This window comes from Cynocephalus volans, chromosome 10, assembly GCF_027409185.1.
Source record: "Cynocephalus volans isolate mCynVol1 chromosome 10, mCynVol1.pri, whole genome shotgun sequence".
In the NCBI taxonomy this organism is placed as follows: Eukaryota; Metazoa; Chordata; class Mammalia; order Dermoptera; family Cynocephalidae; genus Cynocephalus; species Cynocephalus volans.
The window spans coordinates 30993843-31020892 of record NC_084469.1 but is presented as its reverse complement, the minus strand read 5'-3'; the positions used below and the strand labels follow the sequence as shown (position 1 = coordinate 31020892).

Below are 27050 nucleotides of genomic sequence, written 5' to 3'. Positions count from 1 at the left end.
AACACCAAGGCCCTGGGTTCAGATCCCATATACGGATGGCCGGTTCGCTCACTGGCTGAGCGTGGTGCTGACAACACCAACTCAAGGGTTAAGATCCCCTTACTGGTCATCTTTAATAAAAAATAAATAAAAATATAAAATTCCCTGTCATGAATTGGACAGGGTGGTAGCTCCAAATACCACCTCTGTTTTAAAAAAGATCAGCGTTGGGCCGGCCCGTGGCTCACTCGGGAGAGTGCGGTGCTGATAACACCAAGGCCCCGGGTTCAGATCCCATATACGGATGGCCGGTTCGCTCACTGGCTGAGCGTGGTCCTGACAACACCAAGTCAAGGGTTAAGATCCCCTTACCGGTCATCTTTTTAAAAAAAAAAAAAAAAAAAAAAAAATCAGCGTTGGGTTTGTTCACTCATTCAGCAAGTACGTATAGAAATATTATGTGGCAGGCAAAGTGCTGGGCATGGGATACAGAGATGTCCAAAGCCGAGGTCCCTGCCCTCCTGGAGCTTCTAGTCTTAGTAGGGGACATAGTCAATAAGTTAATGAGATCGTATTAGATAGTGACAGTGCTCTGAGGGAATAAAATGGGGTAATGAGATAGAAAGTGATTGGGATGGAGGTGGGGCTACTTTTGGTAGATGATAATGACAGGCCTTTTTGAGGAAATGGTAACTGATGAAAAGATGCAAAGATCTGTGCTTCCCAAATGACAGCTTCAGCGTACGATACAGACTCCCAGCCCCATCCTAGACAGTGAATGAAAATTTTAGGGGTGGGGTTGAGGAATTTGTCATCGTGTTCCACCCCCCCCCCCCCGCCTCCATGATTCCCATGCACATTAAATCTGGAGACGTTCTTCCCTGGGGCTTTTACTTTTAGAGAGGGTCACACGTGAACTTTAGGGTCCATTCCAACTCCTGGAGTCCGTGGTTCAGGGAAGGGAGCTTCTCGTTTGTGTGTGAAGGTTGGAGCTAGGGAGAGGAGGACTGCTTGTGGTCAGACTGCAGGATGAGAAAACGAGGGTGCACAGCTCCTCAACATACAGCTCACCCAGCGCCCTGGCTGTCCAGGGCTGTCATGTGTTCTAAAGCAGAGCTCCTCCAGGAGGCCTTCCCTCCTCCCCGCTGCCACCCCGTCTCTTTAATTTCATGCACTGTCAGGGTTGCAGTCACAGTAGCCTGGATTAGGTCTATCTCTTGCTTTGACAACCTTTCCGCACAGCTGGTGCGTGCCCTCTCTCCAGGCGTATTTATGATCCTAGGTCTGGTTGCCTGTGCCCACCCCCGCCCCATCTGCCCTGAGTGTGGGACAGTTCTTGGTGTGTGGACACTCGGGACAGCAGCTGCTGCAGAAGGAACAAGCAGCCATGGGTTGGACAAGTCTTTGTCCCTCCCAGCCTGTGTGAAGAGCCAGGGCTCCCCGGGGATTTCTGGTGGCAGGTGAATCAAGAAACCTGTTATGTTTACCTGTGAATGTACTTTACCGCTCTTCACCTCCACTTCCTGTGCTGTAGGTCCCGCCTCCCGGTCCCTCAGTTTCCCCATCTATTCAATAGGAAGAACCCTTTGGGGTTCCTTGGGGTGTGGAGAAACGAAGATTTTGCCTTAAAAGGTGCCCTTCCCATTTCATTTCCTGCTTCCTCACTCCTAATGCCCGGGATCGTTTCTCCCGGCTGGGCAGTGGCTGGGGAGGACGGTGCAGTGGTGTCACCGTGTCAGGGGAGGAGGAGGCAGAGGTGGCAGCAAGGTCGCAGTCCGCGTCTCCGGCCCTCGCCGCAGCCCAGCTCCCAGCGGAGGTTTTATTAGGCGCCAGCAGCCGGCCGTGACCAGCCCCGCGGCCCTCGGCGCCCGCCCTGCCGGCCCGTGCGGGTCGCAGCCGCACCGCTGGGGCTGCCGCAGCGCCGACGTCCCACCCGGGGAGGCAGCGGCTTCCGGCGCGGCGCACGTGTGGCGGGGCGCTCGGCCGTCCCAGGCGGCACGGCAGCATGGGGCAGGCGGGCTGGAAGGGGCTCTGCCTGTCCATGTTCGACTACAAGACCGAGAAGTTTGTCATCGCCAAGAACAAGAAGGTGGGCCTGCTCTACCGGCTGCTGCAAATCTCCATCCTGACCTACCTGCTCGTGTGAGTTCTCGGGGGACTGTCGGGAAGGTGGGGGAGGGGTGGGGAGGGCAGCTGCCCACGGCCGTGCCCTTCTCCAGGGTCCTGGAATTTGCACGTGTGGACGTAGTTTCCCCTGGAGTAGGGGTCTGTGATTCTGCTTGGGGAGGGGGCCTTCCTTGGGTCCTTGGTGTAAGGGTGGCGGGTGGGGAGGGAGCCCTCCACTCCTCCACCAGCTCTGGAGGTGATATGATGTGGACAGGAGCTTCTGGGTTCCTTGATTTATGAGGTTTTCCACAGGCAGCTCCTTCCCCTAGCGCCGCAGCCCCAGTGCTGGGGCCATGAGAAGCGGGCAGGGATGCAGGGGGCTGGGTGGCAGCTGTCGTCCCAGGGGCCCTGCCTGGCAGCTGGCCCAGGCGCCAGGCAGGGTATTTATAATCACTGAGCGTCAGTGCCATACTTGGGACTGGGGCAACTCACCAGCCTGGCATGTCCTCGAACTCTCTTCCGGTTCAGTCACCCCACCCACCGCCAGCCTCTTTGGTTTCCAGCGTGGGGGGGGGCCTGCCCAGAGGCCTTTACCCCCGCACCAGCCTGGCCATCCCCCTCCCCTGTCCCCATCCTGGTAGGAGCTGGCACCACCAGCTGAGGGGGCAGTTCATTGGGCACTGTTCAGAGCCCTCACTCCAGGGGGGGTGGGGGTGGGAAGAGGGAGGGGCAGGTGGAGGGATGAAGTAGCCCAGACAACTGGGATGTGTGTTCTTTTACTCATTCAGTAAATGCTGTTGAGTTCCTCCTATTTCCTCCTGGAAGGGCAGCCCTGACCCTGCCTTGCTCCCTCCTGGAGGCCAAGCACTCAGCATTCCCTGAGCTTCATCCCAAGGCACTTGGCCATCTCTCACCTGAGGGCCTGTGTATATGCTGTTTCTCGGCTAGGCACACTTTTCCTCCTTTACGTGGTTAACACCCACTGATCCTCCAGACCTGGGTTCTGGTTATTCTGGTTCTGGAATAACTCCCTCTCGTTGCCTCTTTGGCATTCCCACAGTGTAATTATAGCTTATTTGGGAGTTCATTTGCTTAATGCCTATGTCTGACTCCCCACCAGTCTGGGGATGCCATGGGGTGAAATGAACAAGTGAATGAATGAATGCAGTTTGCCTAATGTTTCTGTCCAGGCAGGCCCAGTGTGTCCCTACTAAAGTGGCCATTTGGCTCGAGGGTTACAGCCCTCTCAGAATTCCTTAGAGACACAACAGTCTAGAGCCTAGGGCATCCCAGCTCTGCCTGCACAACTTGGATGGCACCTGTTATTCAGAGAACCCTACTGGCACCCTGAGAGGTGCAGGGCATTCCACACACTTCCTGTATACCCCAGGCAGGAAACTTCCTGCTGTCTTGAGCTTCAGTTTTACCAAGGGGGGTTAACTTGGACAATCTCTAACATTAACAGCAACATCAACAGTAAGTTGATGAGTTGTGTTTACTGAGTGCTTCCTCTGTGCAGGCACTCACTGTGCTAAGTAATTTACATGTGCTGTCTCTTAAAGAGAAATATCTTTCTTTTCCAGAGGAACAAAAAAAAATTTTTTTTGTTTTGTTTTGACATGATTTTAGGCTTACAGAAAAGTTGCTGAATGCACTTCACCTAGATTCCCCAAATGTTAAGTTTATCATTTGTGTTGTCCTTTTCCCTTTCTCTGTGTGTGTATGTATACGAGGCTACTTCAAAAAAAAAAGTATATGGAAAAAATAGAATTAAAAGTTAATACGAATCTTTCCATGAACTTTTTGAAGTACCTGTGTGTGTGTGTGTCTCTGTGTGTGTGTGTGTCTGTGTATGCAATTTTTCCTGAACTGTTTAAGAGTAGGTTGCAGACGAGATGTCCTTTCACTCCTTAATACTTCAGTGTCCATTTCTTGAAAACAAGGAATTCTGTCTCTCTTTCTTTTTTTTTTTTTTGGCTTAAACATCAAATTTATTTCTCACAGTTCTAGAGGCTGGAAGTCTGAGATCAGGGTGCCAGTGTGGTCTGCTTGTGATGAGGGCTCTCTTCTTGGCTTGCAGATGGCCTCCTCCTCGCTGTGTCCTCACATGGCGGGGAGAGCAGGAATTATCTTATTTAACCAAGTACAAGTTTTAAAACTAGGAAAGTAACATTAAACAATACTATCCAGCCTATGGACCTTTTTAAAATTGTCCCAATCATTACCATTGTAGCAAAAGGAAATCTGAAATCATGCCTTGCGTTCAGTTTTCATATCTTTTTTTCTTTTTTTTTGGCAGCTGGCCAGTGCAGGGATCCAAACCCTTGACCTTGCTGTTATAACACCATGCTCTAATCAAATGAGCTAACCAGCCAGCCAGTTGTCATGTCTTCTTAGTCTCCTTTAATTTGGAATTGTTTCTGAATCTTTCTTTGTATTTCCTGACATTGACTTTTTTTTTTTTTTTTTTTTTTGTCTTTTTGTGACCGGCCATACCACGCTCAGCCAGTGAGCGCACGGGCCATCCTTATATAGGATCCGAACCCGCGGCGGGAGCACTGCTGCGCTCCCAGAGCCACACTCTCCCGAGTGCGCCACGGGGTCGGCCCTGACATTGACATCTTTTGAAGAAGTTTTTTTCCCCTACTTTCTGATTGAGGTAAAATTCACATAGCATATAATTCACTATTCTAACCATTTAAAATTGGACAGTTCATCATGGATTCAAATCCCCATACCAGCCAGACACCAAAAGGAAAAAAAAGAAAAAAAAAAAAATACAATTCCGTGCTTTTTAGTACATTTGCAATGTTGGATAACCATTACTGCTGTCTAATTCTAGAACATTTCCATCACCCAGAAAAGAAACCTATGTCTATTACCAGTCAGTTGCAGTTCTCGCTAGGCCCATTCCCTGGCAACCACTAATCTACTTTTTGTCTCTATGGATTTTCCTATTCTGTACATTTCTTTTTTTTTTTTTTTTTTTTAAAAAAAGATGACGGGTAAGGGGATCTCAACCCTTGGCTTGGTGTTGTCAGCACCACGCTCAGCCAGTGAGTGAACTGGCCATCCCTATATAGGATCCGAACCCGTGGCCTTGGTGTTATCAGCACCACACTCTACCCAGTGAGCCACGGGCCGGCCTTGTACATTTCTTATAAATGGAATCATGTAATATGTGGCCTTTTTTGTCTAGCATCTTTCACTTTGCATAATGGTTTCAAAGTTCATCCATGTCGTAGCACGTGTCAGAACTTCATTCCTTTTTATGGCTGAATAATACCCTATTGTATGGATATGCTGCCTTTCATTTATCCATTCATCAGTTGATGGACATTTGGATTGTTTCCACTTTTTGCCTATTGTGAATAACGCTGCTAAGAACATTCGTGTACAAGTTTTCATGTGGATATATGTTTTCAGTCCTCTGGGGTATACACTTAGGAGCAGAATTTCCGGTTCATTTGGTAACTCTATCTTTAACCTTTTGAGGAGCTGCTAAACTGTTTTCCACAGCAGCTACATCATTTGACATTCCCATCAGCAATGCGCAAAGGTTCTAATTTCACCACATCCTCAGCAACATGTGTTATTTTCAGCTTTTTAAAAAAAAAAAGTATTATAGCCATCCTCATGAGTGTGAAATGATATCTCGTTGTGGTTTTGATTTGCATTTCCTTAATGACATGTTGTTAAGCGTCATTTCATGTACTTATCGGCCATTCGTATATCTTTTTTTGGAGGAATGTGTATTGAAGTTCTTGGCCCATTTTTAAATTGGGTTATTTGTTGTCTGTATTGTTGAATTATAAGAGTTCTTTACATAATGTGGACACTAGAACCTTGTCAGATATTTGATTTGCTAATGTCTCCCATTCTCTAGGCTACCTTTTCACTTGCTTGATACCGTCCTTTGCACAGAAGTTTTTCATTTTGAGGAAGTGCAACTTATCTACTTTTTGTTTTGTTGCTTCTGTTTCTGGTATCAAAGAATGCAGGATTTTGTGCTCTTATTTTGTAGAATGCCCCTCAGCTGGGGTTTGTCTGAGGTCCCCTCATTAGTCTCAGGTCTTGCAACACCTCATTTAATCATCCCCGCAACCCCTGGAGGGAGATGCTGTTCTCTCCACGTTACATATGGGAAACCAAGGCTCTTCGAGTTAATTGGCTTGCTTGGGTCACATAGAAGTATGTGGCTGAGCCAGTTTCAGCCCAGGCTTATCCAACTTCTGCGACTCAGCTCCTGAAAGCCGTGGTCTTTGTCTCATTAGAGCCCCTGCCCATGGCGTTGCATGTCACCTCTGTTGCTGGAAGGGCTGGATTTCAGGCAAGAGTGGGAGCTGTGACCCCTGCCCAGGAGCTGATGGATTGGGTGGAGCCCCGACCCTGCCCCACCCCACTTAGGACTTGCTGTGACTCTCACCCCACCCTGGGCCTGGGGAAACTTCTCTGAAGGCAGCAACGTGGCTGATGCCTTCCTGCTGGCTGCCTTCCCACAGATGGGTATTCCTGGTGAAGAAGGGTTACCAAGAGGTCGACACCTCCCTGCAGAGCGCTATTATTACCAAAGTCAAGGGTGTGGCCTTCACCAACACCTCAGAGCTTGGGGAGCGGCTCTGGGATGTCGCCGACTACGTCATCCCATCCCAGGTCTGAGCCCCCTCCTAGCACTGGGGCACATGCTGGCAGGGCCTGGCTCGCGGTGGGTCACGTGGGAAGCTGCTCAGGTACCCAGGAACCTCCATCCATTGTCTTCCTTGGCCCAGGAAGCCTGACAGGGTTTGCAGATAGAGATCCTATCAGATCCTACCCCTGTGCACCACACTCTTGCCCTCCTTGACTGTGCCGTGCATGACCTCTCTGTTCCCAACTATCTCTGAGTCTGTTAAGACCAAATGGGGCCCAGAGAATTTCAGATCATTGTCAGTCAGGTGGCCTGGGACAGAGAACCCCTCATTTATATACCATTGCCCCTGGGAATTGCTCCCCAGCCTGTTCATAATTGGCCTGGGCCAGGGCTGGGACAGCCCTATTGCTGCCCCTTCTTCTGCCAGATTTGGGCTTGGACCCCAGGGACTGAGCTCAGAGTAGGAACTCATGGGGTGGGTTTGTGGGCCTGGAAGAGACCTATCAAAGGACATCTACTCAGAGACTGTGGGTTCAGTGGGCAGATGGGCAGAGTCCACCAATTTTGTGGCCCCATTGTCCCCAACACCCATGTAGAGGCCCCACCCCCTGCCAAGCAGCTCTGGGAAGGGGGGTCCCCAAGAGGGCAAAAGGAGGTTCGTCAGCCCCTCTCTGTTTCCTCAGGGAGAGAATGTCTTCTTTGTGGTTACCAACTTGATCATGACCCCCAACCAGCGACAGGACACCTGTGCTGAGGTTTGATTTGGCACAGGGATCTGGGGAGGGGGTGGGAGAGTCACCAGCAGTGGCTGGAGTCAACCCCTCTTCTGAGGCAGGGGTCCCTATCTGCTCTAAGGGTCCTGGGAGGCTGTGTGCGCCCGTGCATGGTACCTGCATTGTTTGGGGGAGAAGCAAGTTCTCACAGGGCATGTGGCCCCAGATTGGGGAAGAACCCCTGTTCTAACCCTTGGGGTGAGACCTGGCTCTGAGCTGGGGGAAATTTCCCCACCCAGGTGCCCTTTCTCTCCTGGCAGAGTGAAGACATTCCTGATGGCATGTGCTCTAAGGACAGCGACTGCCACCCTGGGGAAGCTGTTATAGCTGGAAATGGTGAGGGCCTGGAATGGCTAGGGCTGGAGGGGGCTCAAGGGAGATTTGGAGCTGGGAGTCTCCTGGTATTGCCCCTGTTCCACCCCTGCAGGTGTGAAGACTGGCCGCTGCCTGTGGGCTGGGAATCTGTCCAGGGGCACCTGTGAGATCTTTGCCTGGTGCCCAGTGGAAACAAAATCCAGGCCAGCGTGAGTGGCTGCAGCTTTGGGACCCTGAGGAGTTACCTAGTCTTGTGCAGTGGGTCCCAGCTTGAGGGCAAAAATATGGCTTCTCTGGGAACCTCATTCTCAGGGAGAAGTCAGAACATTCCAGAGAGGCCTGCGGACCACCCCACAGGAGCAAATTCACTGTCCTTGGCAAGGGCTCCTGCGGGCCCAGAGAACAGGCCTCAGCCTTGCCACAGGCCTGGGGGAGGCGTGCAGGGGGCAGGGCAGGGCCTCCTGGACAGGCTCTCTGGGATTGGTTTTCAGGAAGCCACTTCTGAAGGATGCTGAAGACTTCACCATTTACATAAAGAACTTCATTCGTTTCCCCAGATTCAACTTCTCCAAGTATGTGGGGCTTGGCTACTGGAGACCTAGGGATGGGCCCTCGGCTGGCCCTCCTTGTGGCTGTGCATGGCTGATGTGCGTGCTGCATATGTGTATGGGAATGAACTGCTGGGTGATGCTGGGGCACCTCTTCTCCCTGCTGTGGGCGTGGGGCTCTGTTCTTGGCTGGAGCAAGATGTTAGTTGCGGGAAGTGGTGGTCAGGACTCAGGTTGGGTGAAGGATCCGGTGACTCCTGAGTCAGGCCCGGGAACAGCGAGTGTCACCCTCATTTCACTGGCTGTTCATGGCCTCCATCCAGGACCAATGTGCTGGAAAGCAAGAACATGGCTTTCCTGAAATCCTGCCGCTTTGGCCCTAAGAACCACTACTGCCCCATCTTCCGACTGGGGTCCGTGGTCCGCTGGGCTGGGAGCAACTTCCAGGACATAGCTGTGAAGGTGGGTGGTGTGTGCTCAGGGAGCTCTCCCTGGTGGGCTGGGGGCTCTGGCCTGGGCTCTGCAGCAGTGAGGAGGGGGGTGGCCCTGCATAGTCCCGTGCCCCCAGGGACTCAGAGTTTTCAGAATTGGCTGTGCCAGTGCTTAAACCACAGGCATTCAGTGAGGGACAGACTTGGCACCTGCTGTGTAGTTCTTAGTCCTTGGGTCATCGGCTGCAATTGAGCCAGAAAGAGCCCATTGGCACATCCGGGCCTGTGCATGAAAGGTGCTCACTCTGGGCAGCTCCCTCCTCTCCTGAAGAGTGGAGGAGATGATGCTGGGGTGGGCACGCAGTTTTCTCAGCCACACCAGAGGTGGAGCTAGGAGCTCCTGGAAAGGCGGGCCAGCAGGGCGACTCTCGCCTGAGAGCTTCCTCCGTCTCATCCAGCTCTCATGGAGGGCTGGTCTTTGACTCTGTCCATCTCTAGAAAGCTCTGTGTACTGACCTTTGTCTCTCTTTCATCAAGGGTGGTGTGATAGGAGTTCATATTGAATGGAACTGTGATCTTGATAAAGCGGCCTCTGAATGCAACCCTCACTATTCTTTTACCCGTCTGGACAACAAACTTGAAGAGTCTGTCTCCTCTGGATACAACTTCAGGTAACTGCTGCCTTGTGCCACCTTGTGACCCTGACCATGGCTTGTGTCCTACTGTAGGTGCCAGCACTATGACACTCCTTCCTGGGGGTAGGTGTCAGGGTGGGAGGTGCAGGGAGAGATGGCTGAGGGCAGGCGTGGGTCCCAGCAGAGCAGCCAAAGACAGCAGCTGTGAGTGTCACTGAGAGAGAAGAGTGTCTGTTCTTACCTGGTTCTCGCCATAAAGCCGAGGCTTGGCTTCTCTGCTGGGTCAATTCCATCAGTGATTTGGTAGCCCAAGGATTGGCCCACTATAGAGGGAAATCCCTTGTCCCTTGGGGAATGTCTGGCAGAGATTTCAGAGATCTGGATGAGTCTTTGTACTTGGCTCAGTAAAAAGGTCTGCACCCTCTCCTGGAGCTGCTGAGAGTCAGGGTCCTGAGAGTGCTTATAAGTCCCCAAAGCAGCCAAGACTATTCTGCCAAAGAGGGAAGGCCTAGGCAGGCTTAGGCTTCCCCTGGGCCCTGTCTCCCCAGGTTTGCCAAATATTACCGAGATGCAGCCGGGGTGGAGTTCCGCACCCTGATAAAAGCCTATGGGATCCGCTTTGATGTGATGGTGAATGGCAAGGTGTGTGGGGAGGTTCTCCCATTCTGAGGCAGGGCAAGGCCGGGGTGGGGTGGGCTGGAGGGTGTTGGGAGAGTCCCTGGGGATCCTGCTGCCCACCCTGCCTTGCTCACCCCACCTTATCTCTATCTTTCAGGCAGGGAAGTTCAACATCATCCCCACAATCATCAATGTGGGCTCTGGGGTGGCGCTCATGGGTGCTGTGAGTACCTCTCCCCTCCCTCTCCACTCCCTGCTCTCTCACTGGCAGCAGCACTGGCAGGGAGGGGGTAACTGCAGGAGGAACATGTCCTCTCAGAAAGAATGAGAGCTGGTGAGAAGATGTGGGTAAAGAGGGCTTTCTGGGATTTCAGGCCTTGCCAGCTGCCCCCAGGTGGCAGTGACGGCCTAAGTTTCTCTTTCCAGAGCCAGAGAGGCATCTGCCTGTAGCTCTGGTGGGCAGGTTTGGATTTCTCTGGGATCCTAAGTCAGCCCCTGAACTTCTAAAGTCTCCATTTCCACTTCTGCTAACAGAGGCAGGATAAGGGTATGTACAGGATTTCTCAGCCTCGGCACTGTTGACATTTTGGGTCAGGAAACCCCCCTTTGTTGAGGGGGCTGTCCTGTGCATTGTAGGATGTTTGAGAGCATCCCCAGCCTCTACTCACTGGATGCCATTGACACCCTGCCATACAGGTGTGATGCCCAAAAATGTCTCCTGGGAAGCAAAATCGACCCTGACTGAGAACCACTGGGTAAAAGGATGAGAGGCAGGGAAGACAGTCCTCTGATCCTTCCTTAGTGGTGGCCCATCAGCCGGGCTGAGAGGGGCTGACAGAGGAAGTAGTGGCTGGAGGGCAGGGAAAGGTTCCCTCTGCATCTCTGTAATGCCCCTTTGTACTTCTGGAAGTTTTACAAAGACATGGGAATCTTCAGCGGGCGGCTCGTCCCAGCAAGTCCTTTGTAAGGTTTCTGGCAGCCTCTTCCCTCATTCCTCTGCCTGGGCAGCCAAAACAGCCCCATTGGAGGATCCATCAGGACCTAGGATTGACTTTCTGGTGAGGCCGGGGGAAAAGTGTGTCCTGTAGCAGGACTCAAAGAGGCCATGCTCCTGAGAGGTGGTCGAAAAAGCGAGCCCCGAATGGATTCCTCCTAACTACGAACAATCATTGTTAGGGAACCCCGGATGATTGTGTATGTAACTTTCTTAGAGAGCGGCCCACCGTCAGTCATCACCTTCGGATGATGTGGGTAAAATCAGAACACAGGGCATCTGGGGAAAGAAGGTGTGCAGTGCCCAGGGTCAGAGGACCAGGTTCACCTGTTGGCTCATCCATCCACCCCTGCCCCACCTCCACCCTCTTCCTCAGCCATTCACGGACTGCCCCTAACACTGTGCTGTGGGTGGAGTCGCCCTCTGGTGGAGGAGACGGGCATTTGCAAGACGTGCTGTGGCCCAAAGTGCCTGTGCTCAGGTGTGAGCCGCTCTGAGCTGGGATAGCTCAGGCTTCATTGTCTTTCCTCGACCACCGCTGTAGCACCCTCGATGGTTAGGTTCAGACCCCCTCCAGCCTGTCTCACATGAACTACCAGTCGATGTGACCACAGGGCCGTCATCCTCACTGTAGTGCCTCCTCCTCAGCTGAAGGATTGGCGTCAATGCCTGAAAACACCTCTGCAGAAGTGTCTCTTCTCCCGCAGGCCCCGTGGCATTTCCTGGGCATGACAAGTTTGTTCCTCCCTCTGTAATGCCCTTCCCAGGCTTCTTTCCCTTGTATAAACTCCTGTTCAGCCCTCAAGACTCAGCCTGGATATCCCTCCCCAGACTGACTGAGTAAAGTCCTGTCTTCCCCCAGCTCCTGTCCCTCTCCCAGCTATAGGCCACATCAGTCTGTGTCATGATTCTCACATTTGTCTCCTGCACCAGCAGGAGAGGCCCCAGGTCTCTGTTGCCTTAATCCTGCCTGTACCCCAGTGTGATCCCTGGCATGTGGTGGGTGCTGAACTGGATGGGGTCAGGGTAGTGTGGGGGGCGCTTGGCCTGTGGGGTCACTGGAGCTCCAGTCTGACTTTGGCTCTACTGTGGACCAGCTTTGTGGCCTTGGACAGAGGCATCCCTTTCTGAGCCCAGTTTCTTCATCTATCAAATGGGGACAAATCCCTCATGGGTTGTTGCAGGACCAAACGGTATGCAGGGTGTCAAGTGGCTGGGCGCTCTCCGGTAGTCTAGGATTCTGAGTCAGGGACCCCAACTCTTTTGCAGGGGGCTTTCTTCTGCGACCTGGTACTCCTCTACCTCATCAAAAAGAGGGAGTTTTACCGTGACAAGAAATACGAGGAAGTGAGGTCAGTTATACTTCCTCCCCAGTGGCCCGAGGGGAACCTTGTGGAGCCTCTCCCTGGCTTTGAACCTTTACCTGGCTTGATATTGGCATCTGGGGGATGGAGGCAGGGGCTGAAGGGTCTGGGAGGTGGAATGTTCTGGATACATGCTCTGCAGGCTGGAACAAAAGGCCACCACAGGCCGCGGGACAGGAGACCTGGTTCACAGGCTCTGCCACTGTCTCGCCGTGTGGTTTTGGGCACGTTCCAGGATTCCTTGGGCCTCAGTTTCTCTGTATGCGATATGAGAGAGTTGGTTTACACGTAGTGCCTTTCAGGACTTAAATTTCAGGATTCTTGGACTTGGTGGTCCTGTGAGCTAGGGTTGGGGGAAGCTGGTAAGGGAAGGAAAAAACTGATTTTTTTTTCCCCACTACAGGGGCCTCTTTCCAGGGTCTTTTGGGCTATGGGCTTGGTGGTGGTGGTGGTGGTGGTGGTGGTGATGTGTGTGTGTGTGTGTTTTCAGAGTAGCAGAGCACAGTATGAGTGGAGTCCTGATGCCTCAAGGCAGATAGGAAGGGGCAAGGGGCTGTGGCCCTGGAGCTTGGGAGGGCTTTCCAGAGGAGCTGGGATCGGAACAGGGAATTGGGACAGGCACCTCTGTGCTCCTGCAGCCCCACCACAACGTGGGACAGCAGTTGCAGGGTCTGCCTGCGTCATTTGCCTTGATTGAACTCCAGCCGCAGCCTGGACTTCAGCCCTGGGTTATAGGCCGTGCCCTGAGCCCCAACCCTGGCCCCAGACTGGGCCCTGATTTGCAGCCCCTGGCCCAGACTGAGCTGATGGAGGAAAGAGGGTGGTGGCCTGCAGGGCCAGTGGTTCTTCAGGGCCTTTGCCGCCAGTCTCCCGGGCAGGTACACTCCCAGGCCATTCCAGGTTAACAGATTGTGTCCTGCCCAGGGGCCGAGACAACAGGGCCCTGGAGGCCGAAGAGTCGGGGTTGGGACTGCCAGAACAGCCCGAGTTGGGGCCAGGACTGCCGGAGCAGCCCGAGGCGCAGCACGGAAGCAGCAGCTGGAAGGGGAATGGCTGTTTGTGCCCGCAGCTCCTCAAGCCTGCCAGGTGAGGGGCTGCCAGGCAGAGAGCCTGAGAACTGGGTCCTGCAGAGAGGTGGGCCATTTAGGTACCTCACATCCCATGGCCCCGGTGGGCCATTCTGTTCTGACCTGGCCACTGGGCAGGACGTCCAGGACCCAGGAGAGTTCATCTAAGCTAGACCCTGGGGGAAGGGGACGCTGGTGGTGCTTTAGCCCCTCCCTGCACACGGTCCCCACTGGCTCCGCCAGCCCACTGGATAGGTGCGGACCAGTGCGCCTGCTCTGCTCTGCTCTCCCAGCGTCCTGACTGCACAGCGCTTACTCTGCCCGGCGCTTCTCTGAGCTCTTTGTTTATATCAATTCATTTAAGCAATTTAATGAGGTAGAAACTGATATTCTCTTTTTTACTAATGAGGGAACCAAGGCACAGAAAGGTTAAGTAACTTGCTGAAGTCACACAGCTAATAAATAGCAGAGCTGGGATTTGAATCCAGGCAGTGGTTCTAGAATCCAGTTCTTCTCTGTTGAGATATTCTTTATCAAACCCCTCATTCCCCCTCCTCCCATCAGATTACTCTCCTAAGTCCCTTTTCTGTGTGGAGATTCTGGAGCTGCCCCGGCCCCGAGGTGGTGGTGGCTGTGCTGCCAGTTGGCCCTCTGGAGGCCCTTCCATGGGGCCCAGAAGATCGGGGGCAGCCTGGCCTTTTCTGCAGATGTGGCCTCAGCCCGGTGTGGGGAGGGAGCCTGGGCTGAGTCAGGAGGCCTGCTCTGCTTCTGCCTCACTGTGTGCCCTCGAGCAGGTGCGTGGCCCTTTCTGGGCCTTAGTTTTCTTTTTTCTTTTCTTTTTTTTATCCCAGAACACAAGGCCCCCTCCTGCTTAGTCAGGCTAGGGTTCTGTGACTCCCCTCTTGTAAAACACGTCCCAGAGTGTTCACTGGCCTGGGATAGCATTTCCTCCAGCCCCCAGCTTTTATTCCTTGCTGATGCAGGGATTGGCAGCCTATGGTGGGGAGCTGGGCCTGGGCAGGGAAGGAGTGAGGAGAGAAAGAGAGGCTGGGGGGCTGCAGCATTGGGGCAAGGAGGCAATGGAGGCTGGGGCATCCGGATGGGGTCGGCCCTGGCCCGAGCCCAGCAGCCCTCCAGGTGCTCCCTGAGCTGATTGTCACTTCCTGGGTGCTCACCTGAACTGCATACCCTGTAAGGGGGCAGAATGGCTGCCTTCCTTGTCTTGACTGATCCTTTCCTGTTGCTGCGAGAGGCTCTGTGCTCATGCGTCTGGGTTCTGGCTGCTACCGCAGTTTCTGCTGTTCATTGCTGGGGTGGCTCCTGAGGCCTCAGCCTGAGCATCTCCATGTGTTTGGGTTGCAGCTAGGGACCCTGACAGAGTGCCCCTCTGTCCGGATGCTGTGACTGCCTGCAGTGCTGCCAGTGAGAGGTTGCTGCGTGTGTCTGCCTTTTGGGAGGCTGGCTCCATCCACAGGGTTCCTGACAGCCCTCTTTGCCCTCTGTGTGTGCCCCCTCCTGCACACAGGTCTGGCCACCTGAGGAATGTGAAGGTGAATGCAGAGCAGCTGCAGACCCTGCAGACCGTGGAGACGTAGCCAGAACTGTTGGCCAAGAGCACATTTGGTAAAGACTGAATATGTTGGGGCCAGAACCATCAACAGCTCTGAACTGATGAGAGGAGTCTTTGTGCCTGCATGGACAGGGGCTTCCAGGCACAGCCATCTCTCCTGCACTTTGGGATCTTGCTGCGGACCTTTTGCTGTGTAGGAAGGGAGTCTCCCAGTGGCCAGAATCTAGAGGAGGAGGCCCTGGAGCAGGTGCCCAGGGGACAGGGGCAGGCCAGAGGCCTGAGTGGAACAAAGTGTTTTTATTTTTTCTGTGAACTGGTTGGACATTCATTCATTAATTCACTCATACATGCAGTAAATATTTATTGATGCATGCTGCATGCTGGGCCCTATCCAAGAGATGCTTATTTGAGACACTGACCTGCCCTTTTGGAGGGGCCACACGTGTACTCTCTCCAAAGCCAACAGAGGCATCACAGCCAGGCCCAGCCCCTCCAGCCTTTCTCCAGCCACTAGCTGAGACTTTTACAAATCCCTCTAGAGAGTGATGGCTGCTTAGAGAAAGCCCTTGGACAACATCCAAGGGGACATTTGGCCTTGACCCCAGGGATAACATTTAAAGGTGGCCAAGGAGGCTACCAGGAAAGGACTGGACCAGTCAGGAGGTGGCTGGCTCTTAAGGGGAGAGGCCAACTCCAAGAGCTCCTAGGTAAGATGGAGAAGGGGAGGCAGGGAGGCCTCTGCTCATTTTGATCCATCAGCCTCGGGAAGCTCTGGGAATATCGGCTTGCCTGGCTGGGAGATGCATTTACCCATGTGGTTTGGCTCTTGCTGGTCTGTGGGGCTGGGTGTCCCTGCCTGGCTTCCCTTCCTTTCTCCTCAGAGGCTTGGTCTGAAGTGCTAAAGAGATGAAGGATGGTGCGCACTCAGCAGGTGAGACAGTTGTTAGGGAGCCCCACACTGTTAGGGAGCCCTCACTCCCCTCGCTCCTGCGCCCGCCTTCCCCCCTCCATTCCCACCCCGCCCTGCGGTACCCAAGAACCCTCGCGGTCCTGCCCTCAGGCGCTGTAGAGTTTTGCTACTCAAAGCGGGGTCCATGGACAAGCAGCAGCGGTGCCTCCCGGGAGCCCATGAGAAATGCAGAGTCTCAGGCCCCCCTCTCATCCTACCTAATCAGAACCTGGATTCCACTGGATTCCGAGGTGAATCTTGTGGATTAATGTTTGAGAATTACACCTGAGGTGTTAACATTTAAAAACCTGGTTCTGAGGGGGAAAAGTGCCAGCTTTGGTGGATGCAACCAATTTCTAGGTCAGATTTATATACCTGTTACCTTCAGACCAAGAGGATCCCTCTCCCATCCCCAAAGTAAGCATTATGCTCAGCTTTTTTAAATTAAAATATTTTGACTAGGTAATACTTACACGATTCAATATTTAAAAGGTACAAGAAGAATGAAAAGTGAAAAGCGTCCCTCCTGCCATGTTCTCCAGGTGTGACCAGTGTTACTGATTCCATGAAACTCCCTTATTTTGCTGAGAATCCACTTGGTTACTCGCACATTCACTCAGGAACTGACCTTTTCCTGAAGGCTGCGTGTAAGAGCAAGCCTCCTCTGTCAGAAATGGATGTGAAATACGCTTGAATACTGGGCTTGGGGAGCCAGCTAGCTCACTTCTCCCTATCCCATGTGTCTGAGGAGTCCCCGGGGAAACCCCAAGTGAGAAACCTAGAGGTCACCACTCACTGTTGTCTAAACTACCCGCAGAAAAGTCCTCAGGTGCTGCCCTGGCTCAGCAAGTCCCAGGTGCTATGTGGGCAGCTCCCTGGACAGGAGGGAGCGTCCTCTTTAGAAGGGGTCCCCTCTGCACACAGAAGGGGTGGTGAGCCTCCTTCTGCTGGGGCCTCCGGAGAAGGTTGTCAGAGGGGCCTGGCAGAGGCCTCTGGTGAGGCGTCCCCTGAGGAAGAGGGGCATGGTCCCCAGAACAGGACCTTCTAGAGCAGGGAGCTCCCTCACCTTGGGTTGTCTGGGAATCTCTCGACAAGCCCAACCTGCTCTCTGAATAGAAAGTGAAAAGTCGGGGTGATCCACTTAGGTGTTTCTCTTCCTTACTAAAGCAAACCCTTGGATTTTATAAACTAGCATGTTACTTTTATGTTTGGGAGGAGGTAAAAAAGGCAGAGGTCATGGCTGCTTAAGGATTGGTCTAGTTTCATTTCGGCAATAGCCATATAACCTGGGGACAGTTGTACTATTTTATATTGTAATGAAAATGTCTTCTGACAGTTATTCCTACAGTTATTCATGCAGTCAGTATATATTTATTGAGTACCTATTATGTGTCAGGTGTTGGACACGGTCCTTGTCCTCCAGTGCTTCCAGTCTAGCAGGCAGTTGAACATTGATCAAGTGATCACACTTGTCATCACAGACCGAATAGGGCGCGTTGACAGTTCAACGGAGTAGCCAGAGGTCTCCCCGAGGAAGTGACTCCTAAGTTGAAATCTGAAGGGTTAGTAGCAGCCTAACTAGGTGACAGGGGGACGCTTTCCAGGTAAGGGAACCACATGTGTAAGGAGACTATTTGACATGGGAAGGAGTAACCTGGGAACTGGATGAAGGCAGTGACTAGAGTGGGTTTTATAATGCTTTTTTTTGGGGGGGGGGGTGTTGGTGGCGGGCAACTGGCAGGTACAAGGATCCGAACCCTTGACTTGGTGTTTCAGCAGCACACTCTAAGCAATGAGCTAACTGGCCAGTCCCTGTGAGGCTTTCTTTTAATCAAATTGACTTTGTTTAATTGTAAGTGTTGCCCCATTAAACGTTACTTCCTTTGAGGACGTCTTCAACCTAACTTTCTCTTCAACGCCAGTGCAGCTTTCCAGGTCGCCTCCCTACTGCATGTCAGAGGCCCCATGCTCAGAAAACTGTGATCCTATTACAGCCTCTAGACTGCTGCACATTCTGCTGGTGTTCCCTTGCTTTTTGCTCAGCTCTCTGCTTCCTACCTTTTTTCTGAATAATCTTGGTGCAAGAGTGGGGGGCTCATTAATCTTACAGAAACTGCCTTTTAATTGGGGAGAAGTGATGGAGGATTTTGAGCCCTTTCAAACTTGGGAAAGCCCTATTCTTTCTGGGCACTGGTTGGCTCATCAGGAAGATGGTAGTGCCAGCTTCTCAAGAGCTCCTTTCTGTTCTGATGTTCCAGGATCACATGAATTGTTTATGTTTATGTTCAGGCCCTAGTCTAAATCTGTCCACCTACTATTTTCCCAGCAATTGAGTTATCCCATGTCTTTGGGAGTACCATGATGCTGGAAAATTTGTACATTGGGTGCTATCAACGTGACATCATGGGACCAGCCATGAAAAAGCAAGGTGCCTTCCATTCCTGATGCTGGGATCAGGACTGACCAGTCATGGCTACCTTTTTGCCCCTGCTCAACATCAGTTCTTCCTTTCTCAGTGCCCCACTGGGGAACCAGTCATAAAGGGAGAACATGACTTCAAGTCTCTGAGCACCTCAGCTAGGGAGTACAGTGCCCCATAGAGTTCCTAAATCACTCCACTTGGAATGGCATCTTGCATGTCTGGAAAAGGACTCCACTTTGTTTCAACCTATCCCCTCCTCCCATGTGGTGCGGCTTTCCTTAGCGCATACTCTTCAGTGGATCCAGCGTGCTCTCTAAGACGACTCCTTTCTGCCAGCTGTTTTCCCTTAGGTCAGTAAATAGAATTAAAGGTGGAAAAGATGGCAGACACTTTTGGTACCTGCCCAACATATGTATTCTCTGACATTTTTATTTGGTTATAAAATAAAGGGGGTCAATTTTAAACGTGTCCTGATTTTCCTCCCTTCATATCTTCATGGTTATCCTGTGTTTTAGGGGAAAATGTAAGGCACGACCAAAAGAGGCAGGCGCAAGAAACAATCAGTAAGCAATATATTATGTTCCTTGTTATTTCGCAAAGAAAATATGGAAGTTCTGTAAATGAGCAAATAAAATTAAGGGCTAGGAAAGCAGTGATAAAACTGGTAATTTTTATTTGAGTGTAGTCTGATAAAACACTGGAAAGCGTTAGGAATCAAGTTTCCATCCTCTGCCCTAGGATACTAAATTCCCTTAAAACAATATAAACGTGAAGACATTCATTGTGATATTTTTTATAATAGTGAATATTTTGAACAAACTTATTGCCCAACAGTAGGAAAATGGTTAAGTAAATCAGCTCACTTCTCTCTTATCCTTTTCCATCCTCCTCCTCCGATAGGACCCCCTCTGCTACCTCTTTAGTCTTCATCAGGCATGAACCCTCCCTTCCCACTCAGAGAAGGCCCTGAGAGAGGACTGGATGTGCAAACCATGAATGTGAGGTTCTTCAGTGGTGGGCAGAGAAAGGGCTCATTGGGATGTCACTGGGAGAGGGAGGCAAAGCTGTGGCCTCAGTTGCTGCTTGGCTTCGTGTGCAAGCAAGCGGTCCGGAACCCAAAACGGAATTCAGGAGGTCTGAGTCCCAGATCCATCCCCATTATTGGCCATGGGCCACCTATGGTCTGTAAAAGAAAAGAGGACTTGAATTCAAGCTTTCAGATCCCCTTCCTATCTAAATCTGATTCTTTTTTAAAAATCCAATTCTGGGGCCGGCCTGTGGCTCACTCGGGAAGAGTGCGGTGCTGATAAAAATCCAATTCTGATCATGTCACTCCTAAAACTTCTAAAGTCTTCCCCCATTTGCTCTTAGGATCAAGGTCAAACCCTGCAGCAGCTCTCCTCCACCTCATCCAGGTCTACCTCATGGCCCCGTGTCTCACTCTCCAGATACAGGCTACATTCCTTCCTGCCCAGTGGCCCTCACACAGGCTCTTGCTTGCAAGTAATCCCTTCCCCACACTTTACTTGGCTGTTATTTAACCTTCAGGTCTCAGATGTAATGTTACTTTCTCAAAGCAGACTTCCTGGACCTTCATGCCCTAACCTGGGCTAGGTTCGGGGTTCCTATGCATTTTCTTCATAGCACTTACCATAATTTAAATATTTGTGAAATTAGGTAATGCTGGTCTCCCCAGTTAGACTATAAATTCCATGAGTAACATGTTCATTACTATAACTCTAATGCAATATTTATTTCTTAAACGTGCATTTTATTCTAAGATAACTACTGACAAGAAAGGATCATGGATTAGCATAAAGATAGAGCTGTCTAGGTGTGGCAGGGTGGCTCAGTTGGTTAGACAGAGGTGTTTACACCCTAAAGAAACCCAAAATTTAGCTCTAATGTCAAAAATCTTCACTAGACATATTCTAAAAAAATAGCTTGAGTTTATTTTTTCTTGTGGAAAAAGCAGCTAGCTGTGACTAGCTGAAAAGGAACTGAAACGACACCATTCATACCTGGAATGGTTAGTGGCAGGGAATGCTGGGCTGTGAAAAGTACACTCAACCAATACAGCAAGAGCAAATTAAGAGACCTGCATTTGAATCCTGGCTCTGCTTCTTCCTAGCTGTGCCTCCTTTGACAGAGGTTCCTCAGGTTCCTCATCATCAGGGAGTTAACAATAACATCTACTCCATAAGATTATTGCTAGAATTAAATGAGATAATGGGTGTGAAAAGCACAAGGCACAATGCCTGGCATACAGGGAACACCTTAATAAACTGTTCTTCGGATGTTAACAAGTTCTCTCCTTATTCAGGCCCTAGTGGCCCCTCTCTGATGGCCTACGAGTAAATGCAAGGAAATTGCGAAAGGCCCAGGCCCAGTCCCTGCTCTCCAGGAGTCCAATCTTGGCGACTTTACACGCACAGCAGACTATGCATTAAAGTAGGAAAGAACTCCACAAAGTGTCTCACGCTTCATTTAATCTGAAGGATATTACAGGATCTCTGTCTTCAGATATAAATTACTTATAACGTCACAGAACAAGCAGCGAATTCAACAATTTAAAAACTAAGTAAGTCTATACGGTGTTAAGTCCTCCCAGTCTGGTTTGTTAAAAAAGTGACCCCTGCCCCCATTTCAGTAGACGTGCACCATGCCATAGAGGAATGTCCAGAACAGGACGTAGGTGAACAGGCCTCCGATGAGGCCTCCTGTAAAGAGAGGTCTTCGTGACTTAAAATATTTGTTCCACCTCCTTCCCGCCTTGAGAATCAGGAGCAGGGAGAGCAGGATGGAGGCGAGCAGGTAGAAGATGAAGCCGTAGAGGCCGGTGAGGCCGAGGATGCCGGCCGTGGCCCCCGACAGCGCTGACACTGAGGTCCGGCAGTAATCCAGGACGGCCGCGTTGCCCCGCACGGCGGCCTCGCTGATGAACGGCGGCCCTTCCCGCTTGGCCACCACCGCGGCCATCGCACCCGCCGGGGCTCAGCCTCTGGCTTTTTCGCCGAACAACGTGGAGCTGCGGGGAGAACCAAGTTACAAGTGGCGCCCGGAGCTTGGAGAGTTGGGTTCACGCCGCCGCCTCCCCCTGGGGCTTCCTAGACCTGGCACCACTCTTAGGTCTCGGACGGACCTCCGAAAAACGCCAAGAAGGCCGAGGGTCTGGGGCGGCGGCACATCTGCATTCCCTGGCCGCGCTTGCCCAGTTACCTGCAACACGGCGGCGGACGCGGTCACCTGGCGTTCTCTCAGACGGGATGGAGGACAGAATCTTGTGGCGCCATCTTGCGCGGGAGGCTGCTGGGAGGACGCAGGCTGCGCATGCGCCCAGACCTCGCCCCGACCCCTCCCCGCCGCGCCTGAGCTGCGGGAGTCCCGGGCACGCTCCACCCTCTCTCCGCCTTTCTACGCACGCACTGGGACTTCCGAAAGCCGAACAGCGCTCCGGCCGGTGATTGGCTGGAGATCTGTTAACTATTCATGAGGGGGCGGGCCGAGCCGGACGGCCTTTGTTAACCAGAGAGGGCGCGGCCGTGGGGCTTGTTGCTGCGGGCTTCACCGAGCGGTCCTGGAGGTTACCAGGTTGCGGTCGAGATGTCCTACATCCCGGGCCAGCCGGTCACCGCCGTGGTGGTGAGTACGCTCGCGCGGGCTCCTTCTCGTCTTGGCTTGCCCCCATTTTGCAGAGCGGTAAACTGACACCCCAAACAGGTTGACAGAGCATTGAACCCGGGGCTCCTGCAAACCGCCGGCGGGGGTTCCGGGCCCCGCTGTGCCGGAGTGGAACCGCAGTGCACCCCAGCCACGAAACGGAGACGGCTGGGGCCCAAGAGTCTCCCGAGACCCTAGACGGAGACCAGACCCCGCGCACTGCCGCCCCGGGGTGGACTCCTTTCAGTGGGTCAGGGCGGGCAGGGCGAAGGAGAAAGGCCCCGGCTGTGGGAGTCAGGGAATGCGCGCCCTTCTTGGGCCTCCTTGTCCCCAGCTGGGCAGCCGCGGGGGGCGGGCGCCGGCCCCGACGTCCATGAGTCGCAGGCTCTGGAATGAGGAAGTGCTTCCTCCGCTCCAGCCGGTGCCGCCGCCCAGGGGAGGGAGATTTGGGGGGTGGGGCTGGTCGGAGCCTGCCGCAGCAGCCCCTTCCCCCTTCCCTTCCAGCCTCGCTCTTCGGACCCACCCCACGCCCGGTCCGGAGTGAATGATCATACATCTGGTTCAGTCCCTCTCAGAACTTTCCCTGGATTACCAGCCCTTGGGGCAAAGTCCAGGTTCCTTGCCTGGAGGCCAACCCCTTGGCAGAGGTGGGGAAACTGAGTCCCAAGAGAAGTCTGGTCATGCCCAATCATAGAGAAAGTTCTCAGGAAAGACCCTGGTCTCTTGCCCAGCTCACCAGAGGTTTCACAAAATGGTAATAAATGCATGCTGGGCAGGCAATGAAAAGTGAAAGTCCCAGCCTTGGAGCCACAGGGACTGGCTGTGGTATCCCAGCTGGGTGTGTTGGAGAGCTCCTGATAAGGAAGCACGTGAAGAGGAGCTCAGGCCTGGGCTAGGGGGAAACACTGCTGGATCAGCTGACAGCTGTTCTAAACTTCACCTTGCCTGCACCAGCCTGGCTTTTCTAGATCCATAGCTGCTTCAGGAAGAAGAGGCCAGGTTTGCTCCTTAGCTGGAAAAAAGGGGGTGTAGGTGAGGAGCCAGAGATGAGAGACACCTTGCTGCCTGACCTCACCCAGCAAGTCAGTGACAAGGTCCTGTCTCCCAGCCCGAGCACATGTACTTTTTTCTGACCCGGGAGGGCTGGATGAAAAAGTATGTGTTGGAGGATGTGGAGCCGGCTTAGAGTTGCTCACACTTTTCGGTGTGAGGTCCCAGGTCCAGTGGGCCTCAGGGATCATGCTTCCTGCTCCCCCTCTCTCATGTCATGGCTGGTCCTGGGGCCTTCTTCAAAGTTGTAGGACCATGGCCCCCACCTCTAACACCAGGAGCATGCCTGAACATGGTGGGTGGGTCTCTCTCTTGTGTCTTGGATTCAGGATGGGGTGGGGGAGGCTTCTTCCCAGTCCCTGCCCTCTGCCATGTATTTAACATTTTGAGAATTTTGAGAATCATTTTGGCCTCTCCTCCAAACTCTGGCTCCATAGATCCTTCTGCCTTCTGGACACATTCCCTGATGGCTCCTGGCACTCCAACTCCTGCTTTTCCTCTTCCTGGGTCCCATCTGAGTGATGGTCGTGTTCAGCCAGGCGAGGTGGCAGGGTGCTTCTCTTGACTTCTCTCTCCCAGGAGCTGTCCCCAAGTCTGTTGGCCTCAATTTCCAAGTAGCTCATGTCCCCTGGCCTCCACATCACACCTCTGTGAGACACTCGTTCCTCTACTGACTACCGCCAGGCGAGGTGGCAGGGTGCTTCTCTTGACTTCTCTCTCCCAGGAGCTGTCCCCAAGTTTGTTGGCCTCAATTTCCAAGTAGCTCATGTCCCCTGGCCTCCACATCACACCTCTATGAGACACTCGTTCCTCTACTGACTACCTGAGTTATCATTATAGCATCAAACCTGACCATGCCCTGCCCTGCTCCCCAACTCCTGAGAGCTCTAGTGGGTTCAGGATCAAGGTTATGTGGGCAAACTTCTTGTCACCTCTTCAGGACCTGGTGCTAATGATCCTTCCTTTGTGAAGCCTCCTCAGGTCCAGATCAAGTCACCTTTTTTTTTTTTTTTTCTGTTAAAACTCTCAACTTTTGGGGTGATCTGGTCTGGCTCCCAGCATCTGGTGAGGGCTCTGAAAGGAGCCTGGCGCAGTTGTAGACCACAGCCCCAGAGCATGGTGGGAGAGCCCTAGAACATTCTGTCTCCTCCACCACACAAGAGCAGGGCCTGGGGCTTAGGGAGACCCCCTTGCCCTCCATCTAGGACCAGTCTCGTGGGCTTCATACCACAGCCTTCCTGATCTGGCCCCAGCCTCACACTTCCAGCCACATCTCACCTCCCAGTTGTGTGTCTTGCATTGTGCACTCTGGTCTCACGGATGCTTATCCATGGCACCTTCAAGCCTTGGCCAGCAAGCCTTTCCTCTCCTTTCTGTGCAAGTTTGATCTTTTCCACTTTCCCCGAGCACCTCCTGTCTTGCCCCTGACAGGGCTGGCTCAGCAGTCTAAGCTGCCTGAGCAAGGTGCTTGCATCTTTTCAGGGCATGACCCCTCCGGTGGTCCCTCCACTGGGAGATGGGCTTCCCATTCGCAGCAGCCACAGCACCCTAGCTCTTGGGCCAAGAGGGGCTTAGAGCACATGTTAACTAACGTGGTGCCTGAAACTAACAGGGGAAGGGGGAGAGGTTGAGGACAGAGGGCTGTGTGGGTGGGTCGATGTCGCTGGGTTCTGAGTCCCCGCCCCCAGCCTCCTAGACCCGTGACCAGCTGGATTCCTGCAGAGGTCCCTGCGCCCCACCCCCTTGGCATGGCTCTGAGCTGGCCCAGCAGCCTGAGAGTGCTGCTGGGGACACAGACCAGATTCATTCTCCACCCGCCCACCTACCCCCAACTTGCCTTTTTCTTTGCCAGCAAAGAGTTGAAATTCACAAGCTGCGTCAAGGTGAGAACTTAATCCTGGGCTTCAGCATTGGAGGTGGAATTGACCAGGATCCTTCCCAGAATCCTTTCTCGGAAGATAAGACGGACAAGGTGAGGGCAACTAGGGTCTTGGGACCTCTCCAAGGGGAACAGAAGCCTGAGATGGTGGATCTCTGCTTCCTGGGCCTGTGTGGAGGGAGCAGACCTCATCCCTCTCAGACAGTGCTCTCTTAAGAAGGTCCAAGAAATGATCTGGTGGGGATAAGTAGGGGTGTAAGTGGGGAGTGGGCCTCCCAGCCAAAGGAAGGCCTGCTCAGACAGAGCCCAGGAGCAAGCAGCAGGAGGCGGCCATCAGCAGGGGCTGGAGCATCCATGGGACAGCCACATTTACCCCTGGCTGTCTCAGCATAGCCAACACCTGCTGTGTGCGCTGGGTACAGGGACAGCTGGGAGTGTGCCATGCTGGGCTCTGCTCTGTGGATAAGGGGCCAGTCCAGTGACCACACTGCTTGACCTAGGCTGCCTCTTTCCAGGGTATTTATGTCACGCGGGTGTCCGAAGGAGGCCCTGCTGAAATTGCGGGGCTGCAGATTGGAGACAAGATAATGCAGGTAACGGGTATCCCCATGAAGGAAAACAAAGTTTGGGCCTGAGGGGCTGAGACACATGGGGATGGGGGACTGCCCCTGCCTCCCAGCTGGAAGAGACTCACCGAAGCCGTTTCGCAAGCCACTGTCATTGCTCCCAGAGGAAGCAGGCTCTCTTTCCTCCTTGTGCCATGGCCCAGGGATGTCAGATTGGGAGCCTGCTTGGGTGACGCAGGCCCACCAAAGCCCTCTGCTTCCGTATCCCAGATAATGGGGAGCTGAGGTGGGCCATGTTTTCTTCCGGGGCAGGTGAACGGCTGGGACATGACCATGGTCACACACGACCAGGCCCGGAAGCGGCTCACCAAGCGCTCGGAGGAGGTAGTGCGCCTGCTGGTGACTCGGCAGTCGCTGCAGAAGGCTGTGCAGCAGTCCATGCTGTCCTAGCAGACTGCCATGGTCCCCGACTTGTGCCTGCCCACCTGTCTGTACAGTGACACCAGTTCCATGCTCTGTCTGCCCCTCGACCTGGCTTCTGCTGAGTGCTGAGCCCCAGCTCAGAGGGGCAATAGCTGATCCCAGAGGCCTGACCCAGACTTCCTTCCCCTCTCCACCCCCGGTCCAAGGTTCTGGGACCAGCTCTCCCTTGGACACTGAGGACTGGAAACAAGGGCCTGGAGCTGAGTGGTAGCCAGTCTGCAGTGACCATAAGCCTCAGCCCCCAGACCTTGCTGCCCGGTCACAGCAGTACCCAAGTAAGCAAGAAACACTACTCCCTGAGAGCTGCCAAAGCTGGGTAGTGCCAGGGGGGGCTGGCCTTTCCTGCTCTGCCTTGGCTGCGGGGCCTAGCCCTGCCCTTGTGCGTCAGCTCCACAGTGCCTGTGCCCCGTGCTTTTCCCCACACTGCCCAATGGGGGACTGGACATGGACCCTGATGGAGGCACCATAAGTTTCTCCCATGGAAGCTGGCTCCCCATCACCCCTGCCCCCGTGGTTGCTGACCTCCCCAGGGTCTGCCTGCTTACAGGGTCTAGATGAAGTTCCAGGCCAACATCTCAGGGCAGCTCTCAGGACTGCCATTTTCCTCTATGCCTGTAGGTTCAACTTTTGTATTTTTTAAATCACGACTTTGATAACAAAGTGTTTTTATCTTACTATTTGGAGATGGCCAATTTTACTTTTGAATTTAGCTTATTAATTCATATCTGGGGACAACTACTCTTAGCAAGCGAACAGCCTTACTTCGGTTACAGTGGAAATGTGGCAGTCTGATGCTGCCTCACCCTGACATCTTGTGTCCAATAAACAACGCTGGAATTCACAAGGGCTCTTTACTGAGGCATGGCGTAGGGATACGTGGGGGTAGACTGGGGTGAGAGGTCTGGATTTTAGGATGGCTGGCCCCCCCCCCCCACCTGCTGCTCTGGAACAAAGCCCAGCTATTCCCAGACCCACCTGCCTGGAAAGTCTGGAGTGGGTGGAGCCTTAGAA

The 27050-nt window shown here is 53.1% G+C and overlaps 3 protein-coding genes across 4 annotated transcripts; 2 read left to right on the top strand and 1 right to left on the bottom strand.

Moving 5' to 3' along the window:
* The first annotated feature begins 1885 nt into the window (after positions 1-1885).
* On the top strand, positions 1886-15343 carry P2RX5 (purinergic receptor P2X 5). 2 transcript variants are annotated; one of them, XM_063110876.1, is made up of 13 exons: positions 1886-2121; positions 6588-6738; positions 7399-7470; positions 7749-7824; positions 7916-8012; positions 8295-8375; positions 8675-8813; positions 9320-9453; positions 9966-10059; positions 10193-10258; positions 12299-12381; positions 13318-13479; positions 14986-15343. In XM_063110876.1, the coding sequence occupies exons 1-13, from the start codon at positions 1985-1987 to the stop codon at positions 15053-15055; spliced, it is 1362 nt and encodes a 453-aa protein (XP_062966946.1). In that variant the 5' UTR covers positions 1886-1984; the 3' UTR covers positions 15056-15343. The 2 variants fall into 2 exon arrangements, with proteins under 2 accessions (XP_062966946.1, XP_062966947.1); XM_063110877.1 differs by lacking the exons at positions 12299-12381; positions 13318-13479; positions 14986-15343 and adding an exon at positions 10462-12280.
* Positions 15344-20873: 5530 nt separating this feature from the next.
* Positions 20874-21753, bottom strand: EMC6 (ER membrane protein complex subunit 6). Its single transcript, XM_063111913.1, has 2 exons — positions 21621-21753; positions 20874-21429 (listed from the first exon to the last, which is right to left on the bottom strand). Exon 2 carries the CDS (start codon positions 21378-21380, stop codon positions 21048-21050), a length of 333 nt encoding a protein of 110 aa, XP_062967983.1. The 5' UTR covers positions 21381-21429; positions 21621-21753; the 3' UTR covers positions 20874-21047.
* A 185-nt stretch (positions 21754-21938) lies between these two features.
* On the top strand, positions 21939-26883 carry TAX1BP3 (Tax1 binding protein 3). Its single transcript, XM_063112163.1, has 4 exons — positions 21939-22043; positions 24964-25083; positions 25506-25583; positions 25869-26883. The coding sequence occupies exons 1-4, from the start codon at positions 22005-22007 to the stop codon at positions 26004-26006; spliced, it is 375 nt and encodes a 124-aa protein (XP_062968233.1). The 5' UTR covers positions 21939-22004; the 3' UTR covers positions 26007-26883.
* The last annotated feature ends 167 nt before the right edge of the window (positions 26884-27050 follow it).

What these genes read in the sequence shown, in the direction of transcription:
- P2RX5 (XM_063110876.1), top strand. Translation starts at nt 1,985, where the DNA reads ATGGGGCAGGCGGGCTGGAAGGGGCTCTGCCTGTCCATGTTCGACTAC. An exon ending in AGCTGTTATAGCTGGAAATG is followed by an intron (nt 7,825 to 7,915) that starts GTGAGGGCCTGG and finishes CCACCCCTGCAG; the next exon opens with GTGTGAAGACTGGCCGCTGC. An exon ending in TCCTCTGGATACAACTTCAG is followed by an intron (nt 9,454 to 9,965) that starts GTAACTGCTGCC and finishes CTGTCTCCCCAG; the next exon opens with GTTTGCCAAATATTACCGAG.
- EMC6 (XM_063111913.1), bottom strand. Translation starts at nt 21,380, where the DNA reads ATGGCCGCGGTGGTGGCCAAGCGGGAAGGGCCGCCGTTCATCAGCGAG.
- TAX1BP3 (XM_063112163.1), top strand. Translation starts at nt 22,005, where the DNA reads ATGTCCTACATCCCGGGCCAGCCGGTCACCGCCGTGGTG. An exon ending in CGGAAGATAAGACGGACAAG is followed by an intron (nt 25,084 to 25,505) that starts GTGAGGGCAACT and finishes GCCTCTTTCCAG; the next exon opens with GGTATTTATGTCACGCGGGT. An exon ending in TTGGAGACAAGATAATGCAG is followed by an intron (nt 25,584 to 25,868) that starts GTAACGGGTATC and finishes CTTCCGGGGCAG; the next exon opens with GTGAACGGCTGGGACATGAC.